This window comes from Odocoileus virginianus, chromosome 26 (genome assembly GCF_023699985.2).
Source record: "Odocoileus virginianus isolate 20LAN1187 ecotype Illinois chromosome 26, Ovbor_1.2, whole genome shotgun sequence".
In the NCBI taxonomy this organism is placed as follows: domain Eukaryota; kingdom Metazoa; phylum Chordata; class Mammalia; order Artiodactyla; family Cervidae; genus Odocoileus; species Odocoileus virginianus.
In genome coordinates, this window is record NC_069699.1 from 12,447,720 (window position 1) to 12,471,502 (window position 23,783).

The window sequence follows — 23,783 nt, forward strand, 5'->3', positions numbered from 1 at the left end:
GAGCTCCTCCCGCGGGCCTCACTGATAGTGGAGGAGAGACTTAGAAAATGCGTGTAACATTGTCCTGAAATAATCTAAATACATAACCAGAGGCGAGAGGTCAAGGGGAGCCTGATATGAGGTGACATTTGAGTGATATTTTGGGATGGAGTTTGCTGGCAGGGAAGGGCCTTCCAGATAGCTAGAGCAGCTGGTGTCAAAACCAATATTTGTGTAAAAATGTGTTTGGAGAATGGTGAAAAGTCAGTGTGGCTTCACAGGGGATATTGGAGAAGTGGCATTAATAAGGTAGATGTGTGTTTCTTTCTCTCTTGAAAATCCAAATGGAAGGTGGCCCAGGAGTGCTCCCTGCCAGCTTGTCCCTGGCGCCCGAGGTTGCTCTGGTAACCCCGTAGGTGCTGCCTTTACTTTCACAGTTGAAGGTGACTCCAGTACCAGCCCCATCTCTGCGTTTGGACAGTTGGATAGGGTCTGACTTGGACGTGCTGTTTGCATCCTGTTACCCAGGCATATAGACAGACCTTGCTGCAAGGAAAGCTGGAAAATGTAGTTTTTAGCTGTGTGGCTCTGTGCCCATCCTTGCCTTGGAGGTTACATTCCTGCAAGAAAGAAGCAGAAATTTGATACTGGGAAGGAGTCAGGAGACTCTGCCCTAGGAAAGTGCAGGCTGAATCATGAAGCACTTTATAGGGAGTGGGGAGGTTTTTAAAGCAGGGCAATATTGTGATTTAAAAAGTATCCTTCATGGGACTTCCCTGTCGGTCCAATAGTTAAAGAATCCACACGTCCAGTGCAGGGGACACAGGTTCGATCCCTGGTCGGGGAACTAGATCCCACATGCCACACAATGTGGCCAAAAAAAAAAAAAGCAACTGTGTCTGTCGCAGATGGGGCCAGCAAGCATGGGGCTGTTGTGACTGATGAAAGGAAGATGTTGAGGGTGAGTCCAGCTGCCTGCCTGGATGAACCTGGCCTTTGGATGGTCTGACCAGCTGAGGGTCAGTGGATACCAGGCTGTTGTTGCTGTAGATCTTCCGGAAGCCATGGATGGACCTGTCAGGGTCTGGGTTCAATCAGGAAGTGGATGCCCTTCATCTGAGACGTCCCCAGGACTACATATTATAGCTTGTTTTTTTTTAATCATTTATTTTTTATTGGAGTATAATTGCTTTACAATGTTGTGTTAGTTTCTGCTCTACAACAACGTGAATCAGACATGTGTATAGCTATATCCCCTCCCTGTTGAGTGTCCCTCCCACCCCTCTTAGAGCGGGTTACTAGTGTGGTTGGAGCTGTGGGAACATGAGGACTGTAGAGAGCTTGATGTCTCCTCTCCTCCAGGTAGGGCCAGCAGTGTCCTTTCATGCACTGAGCTTTAGTAAAGCGCCAAGGGCTTTCCCCTTGGGTCTTCCCTGCTGACTCAGCGGGAAAGAATCTGCCTTCAGTGCAGGAGATGCGGGTTCAGTCCCTGGGCCGGGAAGGTCCCCTGGAGGAGGATATGGCAACCCGCTCCAGTATTTTTGCCTGAAAAACCCTATGGGCAGAGGAGCCTGGTGGGCTGCAGCCCAAAGGGTCTTGAAGAACTGCACAAGGCTGAGCAACTAAGCACTCATGCACACCAGCCCCGAGAGAGGGCGGGTCTGTTGACAAGCTGCCGCAGTTCCTGGTTCTCCTTCCTGCACTCCGGACGGGAAAATCATCCTGACACCTCCCTGATTTGTCAATGTGTTGGGCGGAGCACCTCTACCCAACATGCCTGTGAAATCTTCTTTACCTGTTTAGAACAAACACTTCCTGTTGAGAAGAGCCTGGGAATCCTCCAGCGTTTGTAGCGCACCTGCTGGGAGATGGGAGGCAGATGGAAGAGGGAAGGATATAGTTTACAGTCAGACGGCCGAGGCTTCTCACACACGATCTGCTGCTTATTTAACTGTGTGACCTTGACCTCCAAGGTACTCCACAGCGTCTGTGAATCTGCTTTCTCACATATATAAGTCAGAGCAAATATTATCTACGTCTCAGGTTGCTGGGAGGATGCACTGAAGGCTCCTGGCTGGGTGCTTGGCACTGTGAAAGCATTCCTGGGGAATTCTCGAAGGCTGTCATATTTATACAACCTGAGGCCTCAGATGTGTTTTCTCCATGCAGCAGAGGTGGTGTCTCCCTTCTCAGGAGGCTCTTGGGGCACCTGGCCCAGCTCCCAAGGTCACAGAGATCGCCCTGGGTGGTCTTTATCATCCCTTCCTAATTCTCTGGGCCTGCCGGGCAGCTGTGAGACTTGCTGAAGTTTATATGGCAAGTCATGTTGCAGAAAAGTCAAATATACAGAATGTTTTTCAAAAGGCTTTCTGGCACAGCCTCACCTTTGATACTTTATCTCCTGGTCATCATATGCTTTAAGGAAAATGATACCTCTTGGGCCTGAGGACCCACGCTGTAACTATGTTGACCTTCAGCCCTGAGAACGTGGAAGGACAGGGGAGTCTCAGTGTCAGAGCAGCTGCCAGTGTGCTCACAAGTGACCCGGTATTCTTAGAAGGGATTTTATTTTTATTTCTTGGAGTCCGTTGCCTTGCCCACCACCAAGTGGCCGTGACACCAGAAGGTTCTAGCCCCTTGCGTGGGGACATCGTGCAGGAATGTATTGGTACCCTGCCCATCCTCTTGCGGCCAGGCTGGCTCAGCCTTTTGTGCAGCAGGTCTGTGGTTGGTCAAGAGCTGCCGTCGGTCAGGTGTCAGCCCTCCTTGACCCCGAATCCCCTCAGCTAGATGGTGGTCATTTTATGGCTCTGAGGCTTCCCCTGGAGATGAGGTTGGTGGGAACTTACTTCCCACTTGATTGCAAGATGGGGAAGTATTTCCTTAGTTAGGAGCCCATCTGCAGCTTCTAGAGGGTGTTTTGTCACTAGTGGGAGATGGTAAAGAAATACGAGACATCTGCCTTGAGGGTGGGCTGTTGACTGTGGCCAAGGGGAAGGGAAGGAACGTCACTCAGTTCTCTGCAGACCTTTGCAGGGTGGCGGAGCAGCTCCGGCCTGGTGGGGGCTGGCTGAAATGCTAAGTGTGCTAGCCGTGACATTTCCCACATGAGGCAGAGAATCCAGAGCGTTCACATGTTCCCTCTCCGTCCCCAGAGCTCCAAGTAAAATTCGAAATGTCTTCCCTTTCCACTTATAACTCTTTCCTCAGCACTTGAAACACCATGCAGACTTTTTGAGTCATAATGTCCTTCTACAGTGAAGCTTTGCATATTGACTTAAGTAAGAAGGGGTGAGCATGGGATGGTGGGAGATTTGAGGGGCTAGCAAGTACCTTCCATGGGCTTCCACCCAAGAAGGGGTGAAGTTGCCCACTGAACACTCTTGTTTACCTACGATGCTGTGCCTTTTTTTTTGGTCTGCTGCATGGCCTTCCTGTTAAACAAGAAGATGCTATGTCTGCGGTGTAATCCTTCTTCTGGGCACAGGTGTCCACATTCTCCCCAAGGTAGACAGATAACTCAGCTTGGTGAGCTCAAAACACCATCCTGTTGAGGAAGAGGTGGTATTCAAACTGTGCCTTGATGGAGGGGTACCTGTTGGTTTAGTGGCTGGAATCCTCATGAGAACTACAGAGGCAAGACTGTGACTGTTGGGTTTATGTCGTGTCTCCTGTGACTGTGGCACTCAGGATATAGTTGGATGATGATGGATGGATGGAAGGAAGGAAATGTTGGAGGATAAACAGGTGAATGAATGAATTAAATGAAGGCCAAAATCTTACCTATGTGTGGACATGGCTTGAATGATAAAATAGTGGCAGGAAGGAATTTGGCATATTGCTGAACTTATAACTGGTTTGACCTAAGTGTAGGGTGATTGAGAGAGAGTGGCCAGAGAAAGGGTTGGGAAGAAAGCCCAATCCTTATGATGAAGGCATGAGTTTTGGCTTTACTTCACAGAAAGTAGGCAGCTAAACAGCAGGAGCTATTTCAGGTAGGTCTGGCAACAAACATGCCTAACTCTAAGATTCAAGAGTAGAATTTAAATTGGAAAAAGATCTCTGACATGGCCTGGTCTGGCCTCTGTGTGCTGCACGTAAGTAGCCCAAGACTCTGGCTACAAGCGCTAGGGTTAGGTCACTAGCAGCAGCAAGGCCACCACCAGGTCCTGGCTCTCATCTGTCCGTCTTCTTCCCTGCAGACGTGTGCAACAGCACCGACCTTCCGGAAGTCGAGATCATCAGCCTGCTGGAGGAGCAGCTGCCCCATTACAAGCTGAGAGCCGACACCATCTACGGTTATGACCACGACGACTGGCTTCACACCCCGCTCATTTCTCCAGATGTCAACATTGACCTCACGACCGAGCAGATTGAGGAGACGCTGAAGTACTTCAGTGAGTGATTCCCCTTTCCTGGGATGCCCTGTTCCTCCCCACTTAGCCACGGGCACACGCGTGTGCGTGTTCTGGCTGCTGTGTCTTATGGCCTGCTGTGTGTGGAAAGTATTTGAAGAAATGTGGCTGTGGGGTTTAGCCCCATAAAAGGCCTCACTTGACTTTGAGGTTTCTGGAGAGAAATGTTGGAGTAGTGGGAACAAGTATGAGTTTTCATTTGAACCAGCTTTCTCTTAACCATGCAGAAGATTAGAAGATGCTCCCATTTCCCTCCTTACCAGAAGTACCATGTGAGTCCTTAGCAGCTTGTATTGGGGAGGAGCTTATCTGCACTTAAAACCCAAAGTATTGGAAACCTCAAGACTGCTCACTGTTTCTAAGACATAACACGACATGCCAAGGCTACTGATTTGTGTGTGAAAGTCCACTCAGCTGGTTAGTCGGGAGAGGCAAGATGTCGCTGCAGCAGCATCTGGTCCTGCTGTGGGTTGCGGAGCTGACGCCTCGGAGGGTGAGCAGTATACGAGGTGGGGCTTTTCTCAGTGTGTTTGTGATGACAAGGGTGTGAAACCTGATTTTTCAGACTTGAAAAATATACGGTAATTTAAAAAATTCACACCAATGATATTTTTTCTTTTTAAACTGACGTATAGTTGATTTACAACATACCAATAGTATTTCTGATGTTCATTCCAGAGGTAGTTTTGATGTAATTTTTCTCTTTAGAAATTCATGGCAGCTCTGTAAGATTGGTGAGACCAGTTCTCTTTTGTTTTGACACTCTTGGCTTAAAATTCAAGTTGATTTGTACCTAGTCTAAATTAGTGTGACATCATTTACATATTCATGTATCAGCATATCACCTTTTTTTTAAAAAAAAAAAGTACAACAATCCTGTTTCTTCTTAGGGATAACTAGGTTCAAAAGCAGCTTTTTGTGCATCTGTAAAGTTTTCTATAATTATTTTCTCTAACACAAACCAATTTCCAATATTCTTAAACTTGTGAAATCACTTATAATAAACAAGTAAGAATTTCTAAGTTTCTCCTTTAGCATGTATCTGGGCTATTTTCACGTTTTATCTATTAGATATTAATAAGAAAGGAATTTTGTTTAAATTGGTCTGTGTTTCAATACTTCCTGCAAATCCTGCACAATCCTCTTTGTGAGCACTGCAGATAATCAGTTTTGAAAGGAGTAAAAATAGAATAATCTACACCAGGGCAGTGTGAAGTACATTAGACTTGAGCTAATGTCCAAGTTGATGCTTTAGAACTTCTAGTGTATCTTGTAGCCTAGAGGAGGCCCATTACAAGTCACTTTTGTTTACTCATGTACGTGTACGCCCACGGAGACATGGTATTTGCGGAAAACCGTGTCCTGGGTGACCTCTTAGGTAGGTTCCATATTTGTTTCCTTCAAACTGCTTCACGGTAGAATTATTTTTCTAGAAATCCCTGCCTGTTACTTACTCTTCTTTAACAGACTCTCCTATGATTTTATAGGATCCTGCTTGGCCATTTCGGCTAAGGGAGGCTCCTAGGTCCCTCACATACACACTGATTAATCACTTACAATCACAGTGTGATTGGAACACCACCCAAGGGTAACACTTCACTGTTGTCAGAGACCTTTCATAGGAATTGCCTCTTCTCATTCCTGTAAAATGTCTATAGTTTGTTTGGGCCAGGCTGGTTTTATTATCAAGGAAATTGAAGTGTGAAAGGCTCATTGTATTTATTCAATAGTGCTGATCTATAGCTTCTAAAATTCTTTTCAGTAGACTTGAACAGATGTTGTGACTTGCTATTATTTGTTTTACTCTAGTGATATATGTAAAGGAGAGAGAGAAAAAAAAACATCCTAGTGGAGTCTGGCAGTGCATAACACAAATTATAATAAAACTACAAGAACTGAAAATATATGTTGACCAGATATTCTGAAAATTTTTAGAGCATGATTGCATCTAAGTCTTACTTTAACTCTACATTTTCTTCTGTGGTACATGTGATAAGGGTAAAGTGGGCATTTGCTAGATATCAGTTAACTGAATGATCAAGCATTATCTTTTGAATATAGCGCCCATAGAGCAGGGCTTTCAAACAGAGGTCCTAGGTCTTCCCAACCCAGGGATCGAACCCAGGTCTCCTGCATTGCTGGCATATTCTTTACTGTCTGAGCCAGCAGGGAAGCCAAGGTCCTGGAACCGCCCTCCAAGGGATCTATCGAGAGAAACTGGGGATTCTATTAACTTGTAAAGGAAAAAAAAATTTACATCCTTAATTTCATAAACGTCCAACTGAAATGCAGCATTTACTTTCTTTATAAACATGGAGAACAAAGCACAGTGGTATTACTAAGACCTGTGACTTAGTCACCAGTAGAAATCACAAATATTTTCATGTCATGCTACAGAAGAAGCAGATATGGAAGAAATAAGATCTTTACTCATCTCTGCTTTGAAATTACTTTCATTATTAGATGTGCTGATCTTATTATTTAATGTGCATTGATAAAGAAGCACTTTTATCACAGACCTTTTTTTGAAGTTTTAATAACTGCATTTAAGTTGCTTTCTTTGTAGTCCTTTGTATCTTATGTCTTTAAATCTTTCTGCTGAGGAGGGGTCTGTGAGCCTTGCTGAGCCAGAGGTCCACGGAAGCACAGGTTAAGAGCCCTGCTCTGTACATGCTGTCCTTTCTGGACTTCATCTGTGTGTTTACATATGTAACCCAGGAGATGCCATGGTTCACACCACTGTGACTCACCCGTGTGTTTTTCTTTTTTCTTTTTTTTTTTATTTTATTCTTCATTGGAGGATAATTACTTTACAATATTATGATGGTTTCTGCCATCACCAGTGTGTGAAATAAATTGTGAGGTGTGTGGGAAGACAACATAAACCATCTCTTCATTTTAGATTTGTTTTCTGCCTCAGTCAGGGCAGTGGGTGGGTATCAGGGTAAGGGGTTCTCCAGGGGGTTCTGATACACTCCCCAGGTGAGACTCACTGGATAATAGGCTCACCCACACCATTGCTTCAGAGATCAGAGCAGACACCTTCGGTGTCAGAAGGTGAGCTTACTCATCTCCTTTGCCCACATGTCATCCCTCAGAGGAGACAATCAATGCTTCATTTTTTAAATCTGGCCCTTGCCTGGCTTGTTAAGGAGAGGCAAGAAGGCTTTGGGTGTTCACCTTTACCTGGTAGTAGAATGACCTTTTCAGATAGATTTCAGCAGTCCAGTGAACGCTCAGCAGTGTTCATCCCTGCAGAGTCTGGGGGATACACAAAGTAAAAACCACCTACACAGCGAATGAACCCATAAACACGGGACAGTTAAGACTCGATGGTCCAGCCAGAAGAAAGGAGAGTCTTACTGTGTGCCAGGCACAGTTTTGTAATGCTTTACAGATATCTCAGTTACTTCCCCCAGTGACTACCGAATAAAAAACTCTCGCTGTCCTCCATAATACTGATGAGGACCCTGAGGCTCAGGGAAGTTAAGTTTGCCCTAAATCACACAGCTAGTAAGGTGGGGTCCTTTTTTTCCCCCATTTTATTTATTTTTAATTGAAGTATAATTGCTTTACAGAATTTTGTTGTTTTCTGCCAAATATCAACATGGATCAGTCACAGGTATACATATGTCATAGTGGGATTCTGAGTTCCCAACATGTATTGTCTGTTCTAACTTTATGCCTTAATTAACCATTCTCTCAGAGAAGTTAAATAAGAAAAAAATTCTGTTTAAGAATAAAGTTCATTTAGTAAACATGAAAAATGCGAACCCTGTTTTAGAATATGTCAGTAGCTTATTTGTTCATAAAAATGTGTCTGACATATTCAAAATTGATTTTTTTTCCCCAAAGGTCACTGTCCCAAGTGACACTTAGCCTGATGTAGCTTAGTTTCAAGATGAGGTTTCCTTCTTTCCTGCAATTTTTCCCCCTGCATCCTGTGGTCTCTAGGTCATGCTTCCTGAATTCAGGTGGAAATGACTGTGTGCTGTAGATTTTTCTAGTCACAAAGTAGTCAGTGGTCACCAGCCATGAAGATTGCTGTGTTGGTATGTAGATAGCTATGGCTCCTTCTGGTTCCTTTTCCTAGGGCCATGTTTTTGGTAACTTTTTGGTCAAAGAGCATTTGTCAAGAAATGAAATCTCTCTGTATCTCAAGTGCAAATGATCTGCTGACGACTTCAACAGAACAATCCTTTCCCTAAGAAGAGAAGTGTTGTGAGTCGCTCAATCGTGTCCAACTCTTGGTGACCCCGTGGACTGTAGCCCACCAGGTTCCTCTGTCCATGGGATTCGCCAGACAAGAATACTGGAGTGGGTAGCCATTTCCTTTTCCAGGGGATTTTCTTGATCCAGGGATTGATCCCAGATCTCCTGCATTGCAGGCAGATTCTTTACCATCTGAGCAACCAGGGAAGCCCCAAGAAGAGGTTGTAAAGCAGATGAGAGTTTGAAGACATCACCTCATTGTTTGCTTTTGCCATAAAGTACTATTAATGAATCAGTCAACAAGTATTTATTGAATGACTAGTCTGTACCTGTAATCTTTTGTGAGCTTGACTTTGTTTGAGTTCATGTTGATGTTTTCTGGCTCAGGAAGTGAAAACATCGGATTACTGGTTTTCTTTCACTACCTAACCTGGGACTTTGCACCGGGTGGGGCCGACACAGGATGCTCTCGAGGCCCTTGGCTGGCATCCTGTACCGAGTTGTCTACCTTGCTTGTGTGGAAGGAGTGGATGGGGTCTGGGCAACTGCAGTTAATCCAGCTCCTCATCCCATTTTAATTTTGTAAAATTTAAACAGCAACAAACAATCAAAGACCATTCATCTAGTCCAATTGTTATTGTACAGCCCATTTCTGCTTCATGTTTAAAAAGGCTGAAGTCCGCCTAGTGCCTTGCATGAAATAGGTGCTTAACAAGTGCTGATTAAATAAGAATATGCAAAAGTATCTTTTAAGTTAAAAACCAAGTTTTTCTCTTATTTTTTTTTTTTTTGCAAAGACAAAGCAAAATTGCAATGTATAGAATAGAAAGATCACTTTGTTGCCACTTTCCAGAAACTGCCTTCATCTAACTAAAATCCTAAATGAAGTGAAGTGAAAGTCATGAAAGTCGCTCAGTCCTATACAACTCTTTGCAACTCCACGGACTGTAGCCCACCAGGCTCCTCTGTCTGTGGAATTCTCCGGGCAAGAATACTGGAGTGAGTAGTCATTCCCTTCTCAACCCAGGGATCTTACCAACCCAGGGATCGAACCCAGGTCTCCTACATTGCAGGTGGATTCTTTACCATCTAAGACATCAGGAAAGTCCAAAATCCTAAGTGAAACAAAAATAGACTCCACAGTATGCACTGAGTCTGTGCAAATTGAATTAAATTTTGCACAATGCTGACCTTCTAAAGGGAAGGATCACAAGTTATATGAGGTGTGACCTAAGAGAAAACGTGGTTTGTTTGTGTTTGTGTGTGTAGGAGGGCTGCATGTGGAGCACCACAAACATTGTGGTGGGTGGGGTTGAAAGAAGGAAGGAAAGATGAATGATGGGTATCGGGAAGGTTGTATAGAGGATGGAGAAGGGATCTAATGGCTGGGGAAAATGTTTTCTTACCCTTTGCTAACAAATAACACTAAAATGTATACGTTATGGTATATTTGTAAACAGTTGCCTTGAGTTTTCTAATGTAAATGCTGTCGTCCTAGTTATGTCCTTTCTGCCATTCTCAAGACCTCAGGCCATTTTGTTTGCAGGTGAGGACCTGAGGGAGCCCTGGGATTGTGCCTTCTCCCCTCTTATGCTCACTCCTCATGTGAGCAGAACGGTTCTTGCTTGGGCCCATTTTCGTTGCTTTTTAGCAGAAGTCTGCAGGTGGACTTCTGCAGACAGAGAAGCTCTGGCCGCACAGTCACTTCTCATGTGTCAGCGACACACAGTCAAAGCACCCACCCCCCGCCCCCTGCCATCCTCATCCCCAGGTGTGGGCCAGGGTTTCAGGCATCAGTGCGGAGGGGGAATAGAAAATGCTTATCTGTGAAGGTGCAGAGCAGCCACACCCATACCACAGCAGATGCCGACGGTACCAGGAACCCCAGTATCCGGTGAGCAAGGCAGCTGGGTGCTCATACCAGGAGGCAGATTACCCTGTGACCTTAGGCCTGCTTTGTCACCTGCCGCCTGCCAGCTTCCACTCTTTCTCATCAGTCCAGATTCCAGTGTTGGTGTGTCTTTGCTTTTTCTTTTAAGGACAAAATTGGTTGGCAAGCAGTCCTCTATGGATTGACTGTTTTCCTTTTCAAGGGAATCCAGCATGTCTAAGACAAAGCTGGAACAGACTCAGGTGGGAAATTGATATGACAGCTCAGCTTGTTAGCCCATCCGCACCGCCCTCCCCACCAGCGATGGGCTCAGGCCGTAGTGATTCTGGGTTATGGTTTGTGTTCTAAGCTTCTGATTTATGTTTTGAACCCTGGAACATCTGCTGCGTGACCTGCTGGTCCCAGGAATGAGATGCCCCATGCAGCCCTCCGAGGGTGCAGGAAGCAAACTGGGCACCCCAGCAGCACATCGGAACTCTGCTTCTCTGTATCTTGCTCAGGTGTATGAGTGATTTTAATGAGGACTGCTTCCAAGCTGGGGGGCTCTTTGTCTCTGTAGTGCTTTGTTGGGTGCTGTCTCCCGCCTCTGTTCTGTCCTCACCTTCTCCCTGGAGGTGGGATGGGTGCCTGTTTTTCCTGTGCCTGAAATGAGGTGGAGATGGTTTGGGAGGGGGTAGTTGACAGCAAGCTGTTCGTTAGCAGCCTGCCTTCTGCTGCGGGAGCTCGGTGACTGGCAGTGGCAGTGTTTTAAAAAATAAAGATCAGAAAGAAAACTCTGCAGAAGCATCCTGTTAGTTAATTTTCTGCAACCGGTGGAGGGAAGGCCTGCTTGTCAGCCTGTATTTCATGCAAGTCCCCCTGACCCCGTCAAGAATGGAGGATTAGGAAGCCCTCCCCTCTTCTGTCCTGGCTACCCTGGGATGCAGGTAGAAGGCTTGCAGTACTTCCTGAAGGGAGGAAAGCTCTGGAGACCAGGGGCATGTTGTAGAGGAGGATTGGGGCCCTGAGCGGTTCTGCTTCCAACCAGAGGGAGGAACACGGGAGCCACCCTTCTCCCACCTGCTTGTATGGTTGGCCACTCGGGGGCCCTGGTGTGGCCCGTGCTCATCATCTGCAGTGCGGAGGAAGGTGGCATGTGGCCTGTAACATCTGAGACACTTCAAGGCAAACTCATAACTGCATCAGTTGTAATTTAATCCAAAATTGTTAGCATGTATTCATTTTTAAAATGTGTGAATAATTTATTTTGAATTCTTATTGCATACATATATATGCATATGAGTATATAAAATCATGTATGTGTATATGAATTACTACACATCTAATAGTTTAAAACTTAGAAATTTTATTATTTTTATTATTTTTATTATTTTTTTTAATAATTTAAGTTGGCCACCTGATAATGAAGGGTTGACTCATTAGCTGGGAAAGATTGAGGCCAGGAGGAGAAGGGGACAACAGAGGATGAGATGGTTGGATAGCATCACTGACTCAATGGACATGAGTTTGAGCAAATTCTGGGAGATGGTGAAGGGCAGGGAAGCCTGGCGTGCTGCAGTCCACAGGGTCACGAAGACTGAACAGCATTTAAGTTTGATTATGAGTCCTCTTGTAATTAGAGTCTTCTTAATTTGGCAGACCCAATCTATTAGATTCTCCTTAAATGCTTACAAAAGAGGATACGTAACTAACTTTGTAGCTCAGGAGCTGATCCTCCTTCTACCTGGGGTAGTTGTGGCCACAGCATCAGGTTTTCCTATTCTTTTACCTGCTTCCTCCTCCCATATCCGGTTGGCTTATTCATAGCCACCCTACTTAGAATGGTGTTCATACAGTGTTTTATGAAAAATATTAGTGACAGAAATAGAACAGTCACACACACCTACTCTCCCTTGCTTAAGATAAATTAAAAATATCTCCCTATTATATTCCACTTTCCTTTTTATGTCAGTAGCCTTATTCACTTGGTTACCCTTTTTGTTTTCATGTTCACTGATATTCATGGTCTTGACAGACCCAACCTTTAACTGTTATTGATTGTATTTTCTTTTTGATGTTAGAATTATCACAAGCTGGCAATGTGATGTCCTTTTAAGTGGGCTCTGACGCCTGATCACTCCTACCCCAGACCTTTTGGAGTGGTTGTTTACTTTTGTGCAACATGCTATTGCAGGCCTATCTTGATTTTTCCTGCCCCAAGACATGGAATCAACAACTTTCCAAGAAGCCGTGTTAAAATTGGCATCAGAATGCTGATCTGCTGGGGATGGGTAGAGAAATATCCCTTTAATTCCAACCCCCTCCTTTTTTTTTCTTTCAAAAAAAATTTTTTTTAAATTTTACTTTACAACTTTGTATTGGTTTTGCCATACATTGACTTGAGTCTGCCATGGGTGTACATGTGTTCCCCATCATGAACCTCTCTCCCACCTCCCTCCCCATCCCATCCCTCTGGGTCATCCCAGTGCACCAGCCCTGAACATCCTGTATCATGCATTCAAATTTTATTTGTAAATACTCCTTCAGTGTTTTCTCAGTTATTGACAGAAAAAGTTCTGGAGGTGACTGGTGCCTGGTTTGTATTCAGTTGCTCTTGGTTTTTGCTGAGCGATCCTGGTCAAACAACTTCAGCTTTCTGAGGCCCCTTCCCTCGTCTGCCCAGTGCGGGGGTGTCTTAGGGACCAGGCGTCTGAGGAGTGAGTGAGTGGTAAAGGGCTGAGGCCTGATGTGCAGTCAGCACTCCTTAAATAGTGTTGAGTGAATGGACAAGGGCTTCTCTCAGGCTGCTTCTGGGACCTGTCCCGATTCCTGATCCAGGGGTGGGTCAGGAAGATCCCAGGAGAAGGAAATGGCAACCCACTCCAGTGTTCTTGCACGAAAAATCCCATGGACAGAGGTGCCTGGCAGGCTATAGTCCACAGTCGCAAAGAGTCGGACACCACTGAGCATGCATGCACACCTGGATTTTAACCTTGGAACCATCTCTGCAGAGTTGTGGATGGATTACTTTATCCTTTGGAGCCTATCACGCGGCAATTTTGATATAGACGTTCGATTTAAAACTTGGTCAAAAAAAAAAAAAACTTCCTCAAGGCCCATAAAATTCACCCATAAATAATGCTGTTTCCGTACTCATTTCTTTCTTTTGCATTTTCTTAAAAAGTAAATTAGATGTATACAGTCTTTGGGTTTGATAAAAGTCATGTTCAGTGATATGTTGCTACTGAGAAATGGCACCATCCCACCCCTAGATTACCACTCCTGCTCATTACTGTGAACTCAATGCCTTTTATTATGCTGGAAAAAAGCTAATAAATGACGTTTCTACCTCATTTCCCTAATTATAGCTTAGAAAATTGTGCTTTCTTTTTAATTGCTCATACCGGCTTGTTTCCTTTTTTAAAGAATTAGAGTGATGAAGATGATTGCAACTAACATTTGTTGCAGACTCACTTGTCCCAGGCACTGTGTGCTAGGCACTCTCCCGTGCATTAATTAATGCCTCACCCTGTCTGTGTGGCAGGTATTATAGTCATGCCATTTAGCAGGTAAGACTCAGGTGTCTAAGAAGGTCACAGATGGCAAATGAGGAGCCTGAACCAAACTTCAGGCGGTCCGACTCCAACAGTCCTTGCTCTGAGCTATGATATTAAACTGCCTGCCATTAGTAGTCCATCCGTGTATCCATCCATCCATCTATTCATTATTTTTTGCTTCTGTGGTGATATGGTATGTAAATAAAATATTTTAAAAATTCATACCGCCATGAGGTAAGTGTGCCAAGCCTTTGTTGAAAAGTGTTAGTCGCTCAGTTGCGTGCAACTGTTTGCAACCCCATGGACTGTAGCCCTCCAGTTTCCTCTGTCTGTGGAATTTTCCAGGCAAGGATACTGAAGCGGGTTGCCATTCCCTTCTCCAGGGGATCTTCCCAACCCAGGGATCAAACCCAAGTCTCCTACATAAGCCTTTGTTGAAGAGGTTTCTAACTGCACCTGACTTTTCTATGATGCTTTATGGAGTTTGCATCCTTTGTTCCTTCATTCCATCTTCACTTTGAAAGTTCATACTAGACCTCACCCCCTGTATTGGATTGAACCTGTTAAACATGCTGATTTTGAGGAAACTGTTAGCTGCCCATCAGTTTATTTATGAGACCTATAATCATCTTTCAGAAGCACCCCTTAGGGAACTTTAAACAAACAAAAACCTTAGGACGCCAGCCTCAGCTCATCTGTCATGAGGAGTGACATCTGAGAGGCTGCCTGGTGGTTTGCTGTGGTGTTCTTGAGAGCTGCCGTCGATGGCAGAGAGAGACATGATAAGGACCAAAGGAAGAGAGATGTGTTCAGGTAATGGGGGCAGTTACAGCAGAAATTAAAACTGTTGGCTGCTGACTTTAAATAGGTTAATGTCCTAGAAAATTTTAAATGTGTATCCAAGTTGGGGTCAGGGAGAGGGAAGGGCATGTATAAACCACCGCCCCCTCAACGTACACACTCAAATAGTTTTCCTTTAAATTAGCTACTACCCATACACACAGTTAGGCAGATATACACATATACATGCATACACACACATACACACACACACACACACACACACACACACACACACACACACTAAAATCTACTGCCAGATCGTTCTTTCCTACTGAAGAGCCTTGCCATGAAGTGTCATCTGGGGACCAGCAGCCTTGCTAGCATGTGAGAGCTTGTTAGAAATGCAGAAAATTGTGCACAGTTGCAGACTTGAGGCATCAGAATCTGCACTTTAGCAAGAGCTCCAAATAATTCACATGCACTTTAAAGCCTGGGAAGCCCTGCCCTAGAGGGATGCCTTTTCCTCCAAGTTCATTAACTAGGGCATCATGTGCCTTTGGAAAGATAGAGGGAAAGCCTCCCTGTTTGATCACTGTGGAAGGAAAGAAGCTTGCCCTCCCAGTAGTGGAAAAAAGTCCTTTTGCTATCACTCATTCCCACATTATACAGTCTTGAGTAGAAAATTAAGAGGAAAGCTGGACCGAGCTGGCACATTTGTTGCCCCTGACACCAACAGATGGTTACAGTACCCGGCTAACAGGCTGGTGAGGTTCCATAGGTAGCCCCCATAGGTAGTTTTGCTCTAGGGCAGCAGTTTTCGAGAGAGATTTTGCTCCCAAGGGTCATTTGGTACCATCTGGAGACATTTTTGCATGTCAGGTCAGCAGAGAGACAGGGTAGTGCTTCTTGCACCTAAATGGGTAGAGGCCACGCCCAGGACAGCACCTGCCACAGAGAACAGTCTGAACCTAATTGTGTGTCAGTAGTGCTGAGGTTGAGCAACCCTGTTTAGCAAATGAGTTTAACTTATAAAGTTAAACTTAGCAAACTTAGCAAAGTTAGACTTTAGCAAGTCTAAAATCTATTTAATTATCCATTACTCATTTAAGTGAAATATTTCAAACATGCTAAATAATTAGGACTAATAAATGTTAGCTTCACTTTCCTTTTTTTTTTTTTTTTTTGGTAAGAAATAAAACATTTTGTTTAGTCACTAAGTTGTGTCTGACTCTGTTGGACTGTAGCCCAACCAGGCTCCTCTGTCCATGGGATTCTCCAGGTAAGAATACTGAAGTGGGTTGCCATTTTCTCCTCCAGCGGATCTTCCCGACACAGAGATAGACCCTTGTCTCCTGCTTGACAGACGGGCTCTTTACCACTGAGCCACCAGGGAAGCCCAAATAAAACATGCACAATGCATTTATAAGGACAGTTTCAAAGTCCTATTCCCTCACTCCTTTCCTGGAGGGAACCACCTTCCTGAGGGCGGGCTGTTTCCTTTTGGTGTACATTTTTGTACTTTGATAACACATTTTAGTGTCCATGAAAGCAGTCTATCTTATTGCACAGCCCCTCTGTGATGGCTTTCTCCTCTATTTGCATGCTGCAGGCTGTTTTTCCAGGAGTTGCCTTGAGCCAAGGCATGAACAGAGAACAGGACTGTATCTGTATGAAAATGGTTCCCTTTTCTGAGTAATTTACATTTCCTTTAGGCGGCGGTCAAAATTTTTAAGGAAAGATGTTTAATGTTTAAAATCAGGTTGAGGAAAGAAGTTGCAGATTTTTAAAGCGGTTATTTTTCAAATGTAAAGTCCATAGTGACCCAGGATTAAGCAGATAGATAAACTTGTCCTGACATTTGTTGGAAGAGATGATGGTGATAAGGTTCCTGGCGCCACCCCCTTCCCTGCCTGCACGCCCTCCTTTCTCCCAACGTGGCACCTCTCAGCCCCTGCTCCCAGCATCCTTGGAAGACATTTCCTCCATCTCTGCATCATTTTTTTTTTCTGAGCTGGCCTGTTTCTATGGCAACTGTTAGATTGAAAGATGAGCGGGAGCGGGGCGGCGAGGCTGGAGTGAGACCTCAGGGTGGTGGTGTGTGTCCCTGACGTCACCCTCTGTGCGCCCGGATAGGACGGCTCTGGCTACTCCCATTCACGGCTGCTGGCCGCTGCCGCTTTATTAGCAGGACTGCCAGGGTCTCTGATAGCTGTGCTCCTCCTCTTCCCCCTCCATGATTTTCCTTTTCACTGCCCCTTTTCCGTCCTGGCTCCAGACTGTCATTAAGGATGCACAGTTTAATTCTGGCATGTTTGGGGATGCTCTTCTGCCCGGCATTCTGGAAGGGCAGGGGGGCATGGCAGCGTTTCACCTGACGTCGATGGTGCCGTGAAGTCCATTCTTTCCTCTGCCAGAATACTGACTATGCAGAAATTTATCGAAGCGGATTATTATGAACTAGACTGGTATTATGAAGAATGCTCAGACGGTAATTATGGCTCCTGCAAAACAGAGCGGGGATGTGTAGGGCCATTGTCTCCCTTCGGGGGAGGTGGTGTCCTGGAACCTTCCTGGGGAGACTGGGGGGGGGGCACAGGAGCAGCACGGCATGGCTCTGACCGTTGCGAAGGCGTGGTGAAGGGGGGACAGAAGGTGGGCAGGGCTCGTGATGGGGGGAGGCTCCTTGGCCAGTCTGGAGATGGTGTTGGCGTGCTGGGCTTGTGAGCATTGCACTTCAGTGGGATTGAATTCTCTCTGGGGTGATGCGTGTGTGTGTGTGCAAGTGGAGATGTCATCATCTATGGTCCAGGGACTAGTATCTTCAGGAAGTGGTCCTCTGGCCTTAGAGAATCCACCTTTCCTGGGCCCAGACCTGGGAGCCCAGGGGAGGCTGGAAAAAAAGCAGAAGCAGCTTCCCACCTGGCAGTCAAGTCAAATGAATTATCTTGCGGGACTCCACAGAGACGGGGTGGGAGATGTTGGGAGGGGCTGGAAGAGTCTGTATCCTATGCGTTTGGGCAGGGAGGGTGTGGTACATTCCAGAGGAGACTAGGCGGAGTTTCTGTGGCTGGAGCAGCCTCTGGAGGTTCCAGACACCAGGAAATGGCACTCAGGTGCATTCTCAGGCCACAGGGGAGGGGCCTTGGGCGCCTAGGGGGTTGGCGTCAAATTGTATATGACACAGTTAACCTGTCGTCTTTAATTTCTCTTTTAAAGTGACCCTCTATGCCTTTACATAAACACACACACACAAGAGAACCCAATATCTGTATACTTGAAGGGTCCATTCCCTGGTGATCATAATGTTCTCAGCCCACACGAGCCAGTAATAGGTAAGGTAACTGGTTTTTAATTGAATCGGGAGTTTCAGATCACTCTAACATGACTACATTTGATTAACCTGAATGATGTAACAGGCTGGGACCTGGCCTCATTAATATTCTGAAGAACTGCATAATTATCTCTGTATTTGCTAATTTTGGCCTTGACTGTGAGCCACAGAAGAAAGGCCAAAAGGCTTTGTTGGAGCGGGTGGGTGGGTATTTGAATGCACCGAGAAACTTCCCCAGCGGAGCCCCACCATCCCCGAGCGATAGATGCAGACATTGCTATGTCGAGTCCTTGTGCATCTGTAAACGTCTGAGTGATGATGGTGGTGGGCAGCTCCCAGGGTCGTGAGGGGGAAAGATGACTCAGTTGTTTTACTTTGGGTATATTATTCTTAAAGCAAGTTCCTATCCTATTACCCAACTCCAGGAGGCAGTTATAGGGGTACTTCTTTTCAGATTCCATCATTGACCTCTTGAATTTTCCTTGGTGATTTGTGACTCGCTGAACCCTCCATAACTTTTTTGAGTTTGGACCACTGGACCATGCACACTGGTTACAGCGGAGGTGTTGGGTGTGGCCATGGCTCCCCCAGAGCCGCCCCGGAAGTGATGGGGGAAGGTTTCTCACTGTCTTACCCTAACTGTGAAACTGTCCAGCTTTATTTTACCCCCTTGTCTGAGGAAATGAAGGCAGTCACTCGTGGTGCTCAGTCTGAAGGGTGAGAAGAGGCCAGGTCTTGTCTGGGTGTCTCTCAGAAGGATTTTCTTACCCAGCCGTTTCTTGGTTGAGTTTTTTGGCCCCAGGCAGCCAGATCTCTCTTCTTCCAGCAGAAAAGGAAAACAGAAAAAGAGGCAGCTCATCAGTCCAAGGGTAAATGAATGTTGATGGCAGTTACTGTCTGAGTGTATGCTGAGTGAAATAGTTGCTTTTCTCCTCCGTACCAATTTGGATGAAGTGGAGAAGGCCACTGGGACGGAATTTGCTGGGACAACTAACATTTTCATAATACCATTTTAAAGATAGTTAGCAAAACGGGAGAATCAAAGGAATGGAAGCTCAGAACTAATGTGGTTTAGGAAAGCCCGCAAAAGGGAGTGGGTAATTCAGGAATATGCTAATATTGACGGTGCTTGTTTATACATGTCTGACTAGTTGGGTTCTTTCCTGACCTCACCAGGTTAGTTTGGAAATGGAGGCAATGTGCCTTTGTTTTTATGCATCTTTAAAACTGCAAAGCAGTCTTTGAATAGCCCTTTCATCTGCTGGTTCTGAACTTCCTGGTGAGGAGGCCAGGTAGGTGTTAGACACACAGTGTTGCTTTGTTTCTCTTATTATTTGTCATTGGAATCTTTAATGAGGGAAACTTCCAGGGCGCTATCTGTAGTAATAACAAAAGATGAGGCAAATGTTTTAAAAAAAAGATGCAAAATCATCATTTAGGTCATAGTTACTGACTTGCACTTAAGTTGCAAGCTTAGCACCGAAAAAGTAATACATAAGGGGTGGGAATATAAACTGCAGGACAATTAGGGACCGCTCTATTAAATGTGGACTTAAGAAATGGCTGCTGTTCTCTTTTGAGGTTTATTCAGTCTACTGACTGTATCCTCCCCCTTAATGAGTTTTAGTTGTGGAGTTTAATACTCTGTCTTGCCCCCCTGCCCCCCAAACACAATCAGACCCCAGAGGGTATAGCAGGGGCATGGGTCAGGAGCTTAGAATAGTAAGCAGATGGAAAGGTTGATTGCCTAGTACCTTAAAGTAATTTTTAGTGGTTTGAAATAGCCAATGATCAACACAGTAATACAGCAGTGGCCTGAGCAGAATTTGCATCAAATTCTAGCATCAAACAGGTTCCTGGTTACCCACATTAAATGTGTTCCATCTCTTAATTGCCGGAACTTCTAAAACCTGGCAAGTCATGAGTCACCCCATTATTTAAAAAGCATATTCCCAGACTAAGTCCAGACCAGGAGAGGCCCTGAGAAATCTGAATCTTTAGTGCATGCTGTACGTGATTCTTTGCAGCAGATATGCTTGGAGAACTGTGCCATGGAGACCATCCCCAGGCAGAGGGGTCTGGAAGATGATTCTTTCTGTCTGTCATGAAATCTTAGGTTGTCTCCACTGGTCACTTAAGAAAAGTATGCTTAGAAAGAGTGTGAGGTCTTTTTAATTTTCAGAAAGGTTTGGGTTCAAGTATATGTCCTTGAGTTAAAGAAACACAGTGCACTTTCATAATTAGTCTAGAAATAGACAGAATGGCAGGAAAAGCATGGGCCTGGAGTCTGCCTTTGAGGCCCGTTTTGCATTCTCTGTGGCTGTGTGGTATTTAAAAACAAAACTCAACTGATAAAGATAAAACTGGCATTCTTCAACCATTTATGAATTGAGCCTCATCCCATCTAGCAAGTAGAAAGAAGCTCAGAGGAGCTATGTGAAATGGAAGGCTTTTGTAGACAGAAGGCAGCGGGGACAAGAAAAAGGATTATCTCATCTTTCTTTGGGGGACGAGTGGGGTCTCTCAGACCGATTACCTCATTACTGCTGACCAGGAAATTCCAGACTGTCTGGCTAAGACTTCATTCCTGGGAGAGGCTGAAGCTGCAATTAGGTCAGGTATTAAGTCTTGGTTGACTGCCCCCGGGGCTTAGCACAAGCGACTCCATTGGAAGCCTGTTGCCTCTGTTTACCAGCAGTTAGGCACATCCTGGGACCCCATAAGCCTCCATCAACCCAACTCTCCCATCTGGAAAATGGGGACAATCCCACTGGGCAGAGCCATCTTGTAGGATGGTAAAAGCATGTAAATAAAGTAAATGCTCTTTGTGATCAGCGAAGTGCCAGGCCAGTGCTTAATTTTATCTTTTCAGAAACAGTACTAGTTATTAAGTTCTTTTTAATAATTCCTCTGAAAAGGTAACTGGTTTGTTGAACAAGGTAGAGTATCTTGACCCTGTTTCTTGCTGTAGTCTCTTTTGTAATCATCCACCCTTGTGTCCCCTTTTGCAACGTTACAGGTTTGAATGTCGGGGTGGGAGATGGGGGTAGTTCGTATTTATTTTATAAATGGAAACACGTAGGCAGATTACAGAGTGATTGTTCTACAACTTCTTATCCGTGATGAAAATCCATGGCGTTACACTTAGGTAGCACGTATGCTGTTCCCCGATTGCAGTGACCTCTAAAATGTCAGGGTAGCTGGTTTGTGAGTGAAGTTTTGTCAGATATTTTAAGCATTCACTGAGAAACTGTTATTAGGCTTTTGAGATGATTTTCTGACTTTCCTGTACTTGTGTCAAACGTATGTAAGCAGGCCCCATTTTTCATGTTTCTTGTGGGCTGTGCCCTTGGAGGTAGACACTAACTTTCCCTTTCCAGACATAGCACTTTTCTGAATGACTGCTAAGAGGATTTTTTTTTAAAGAATTAAATGTAAATATATGATGTAGCTGTACATTTTTATCAGCAACTTTAGTAAAGCAGAGATAATGTCCTCCCTTAGATGTAGAAGCAAAGGGCTCAAGAGCTGAGAGAGGGCCAGAGGGAGCATAGAGACTAAGTTTTTAGAGCTTTTTGTTTCTCTCTCTCTTTTTTTTAAATAGCAGAAGCAAGGGCCTTGGGGAAGTGACCTTCACCGATGGCCACCTTGCTCTGTGTGGTCAGAGAAGTGAAAGGACAGCGAGGCTCATGGAGAGTGAAGCAAAATGCAGGGGACACAGAGGGGCAGGAGACTCTTGACTGTGGAGGAGGAGGTGTAGCAGGACGGGCTACAGGGCAGGCGCAGGTCCAGGAGTGCCAAGCTCCTGACTAAAGACAAGGGCAGTGCTCGCTCCGGCAGCACATGTCCTAAAGACGAGGGGCAGCCTTGGGCGTGCCTGTGCTGTGGGACTTTCTGTGATGATGGAAGCATTCTGTGCTCTCCGGTTTGGTAGCCACTAGCTCCTTGTGGCTGTGGAGTGTCTAAAATGTGGCTACTGTCACTGAATTTTGGACTTTATTTCATTTTAATCAGTTGAGATTTCAGTGTTAAGTAGATAGCTCTAGTGGCTTGCAACCACTCTTTGGACAGAGGAGGATGGAGCTTCGGGGAGTATGTGAAACAGCTGGAGAGGAGCCTCCCAGGAAGAGGTCCCTCTGCCCACTGGGAGGCGAGTGACACTTCCCTCCCGTAGCCTTGAACTTCCCCGGACCTGGGTCAAACTCACTCCCTTCCTTCCTGCTCCGAGCCCCTGAGTTGGTCCTCACTACTGGACAGCACACACTATGACTGCTTGACTCTTGGGGCGAGCAGCTTCTCGAGGGAGGGCCGGGCCACCCTCAGCTCCACGCCCCACGTCCGTGTGGGACATGTGGTCCGTCTGTCACCTGGCACAGGGATGGCCAGGCCTTCTTGCTGACCTTTAAGTGTCATATTCTGCTTTGACTTTTGGAACAACTGTTCTCTCCGAGAAGATGCACTTTGGCCCATCTCTGCCTTTAACCTTGAAGCGAATGCAGAGGTGGATGAGGTTGGAGAATTCCCTCACATTCCTGCAGAGGAAGTGGGGCAAAGGAAGGGGAAGGGGTTTGAGGTGGGGGTGGGGAGTACCCTGAGGAATGAGGGAACTGAGAGAATAGGGGTGACATGGGCAGGCTAGAGTGGTCTTGTGTTCATGACACCATGTCCTAAATTTATCTTTAATTTGCATATATATTTTTTAAATTATATAATACAAAGAGACTTGGACATCATTTACTAAGGGTAGCTTAGGATTGAGTTAAGAGATGAGTATAACCAACTGGTAATGAGTAAAATCACTTAATAGTATTTTCACATATATGAAATCAGCTCTTGTTTTCATTTGTATATACTGCAGCCCCGCCCAGTAACCTGCACATCTCATAGTCCATCTGATACTCACCAATGAATAATGCACGAAGTGGAGATTTCTCCCTCCCTCCCCTCCTAGGCCTTAAGACTCACTGTCGTTTGAATTGAATTAACAAGCCCCAATTTGATAACGTCAATTGAGATTAAAGAAAGTATCCCCCCTCCCAGAGTGTATGCCTTTATAAACATTGTATTTAAACTTATGAAGATTTTCAAATGTGATTTTGTGCTTCCTGCCACTGAATTCCTACTGACCTGACTTTTTATAAACAACACATTTTTACCACTGTAAAATGTAGCAATTCTTTGCAGGTTCCAGAAAATAACCTGTCAAGGCATATGTCTTTAGGTATTAATTTTAATAAAATCTTTATTTCATTTTCTGTCTATAGGCACTGGTCTGTGGTCTTCTATTCATTTTTATGGAGGTAGTGATTCCGTGTAGAGGACATTTTTAGCTGCCTAAGAAGGATCTGCAGCCTTAAGGATTCAAAGATGGACATGACCAAGTTCCTGAACTTGTGCAGAGAATTCTTGCTGACAATCTTGCCTCTGCTAAAGGCCTTCTTGGTTACCTGAGGGAGGTGACTGGCCAGAGAGGTAGTTTGGACCTCCTGCTATAGCTTTTAGGAGCAGAGAGACCTGCCACACTGTGGCAGGGAGGTGGCTAATGCCCAGGAATTGTAGGCTATGCTGTTATTCTCTGAGACAGCAGTGCTTCAGGCCACGTTTCAGTGGAGTTGATGGAAGGACCTGCCATTTCA

General features: G+C 45.2%; 1 protein-coding gene across 10 annotated transcripts in view; it reads left to right on the forward strand.

The window, feature by feature from the left end:
* The window catches only part of TRAK1 (trafficking kinesin protein 1), a 99,880-nt gene that overhangs the window by 23,304 nt on the left and 52,793 nt on the right, over window positions 1–23,783 (forward strand). For 6 of the 10 annotated variants that reach the window (XM_020872443.2, XM_020872447.2, XM_020872445.2 and 3 more), the window contains exon 2: window positions 4,182–4,376. Coding sequence is in view for 8 of the 10 variants with exons in the window: in XM_020872445.2 (XP_020728104.1) it covers window positions 4,182–4,376 (195 nt within the window). In the remaining 2 variants the exon portion in view is untranslated. Of the gene's footprint in view, window positions 1–4,181; window positions 4,377–16,945; window positions 17,305–23,783 lie in introns of those variants that run through there. The other 4 variants (XM_020872439.2, XM_020872440.2, XM_020872442.2 and 1 more) reach the window with 3 other exon arrangements.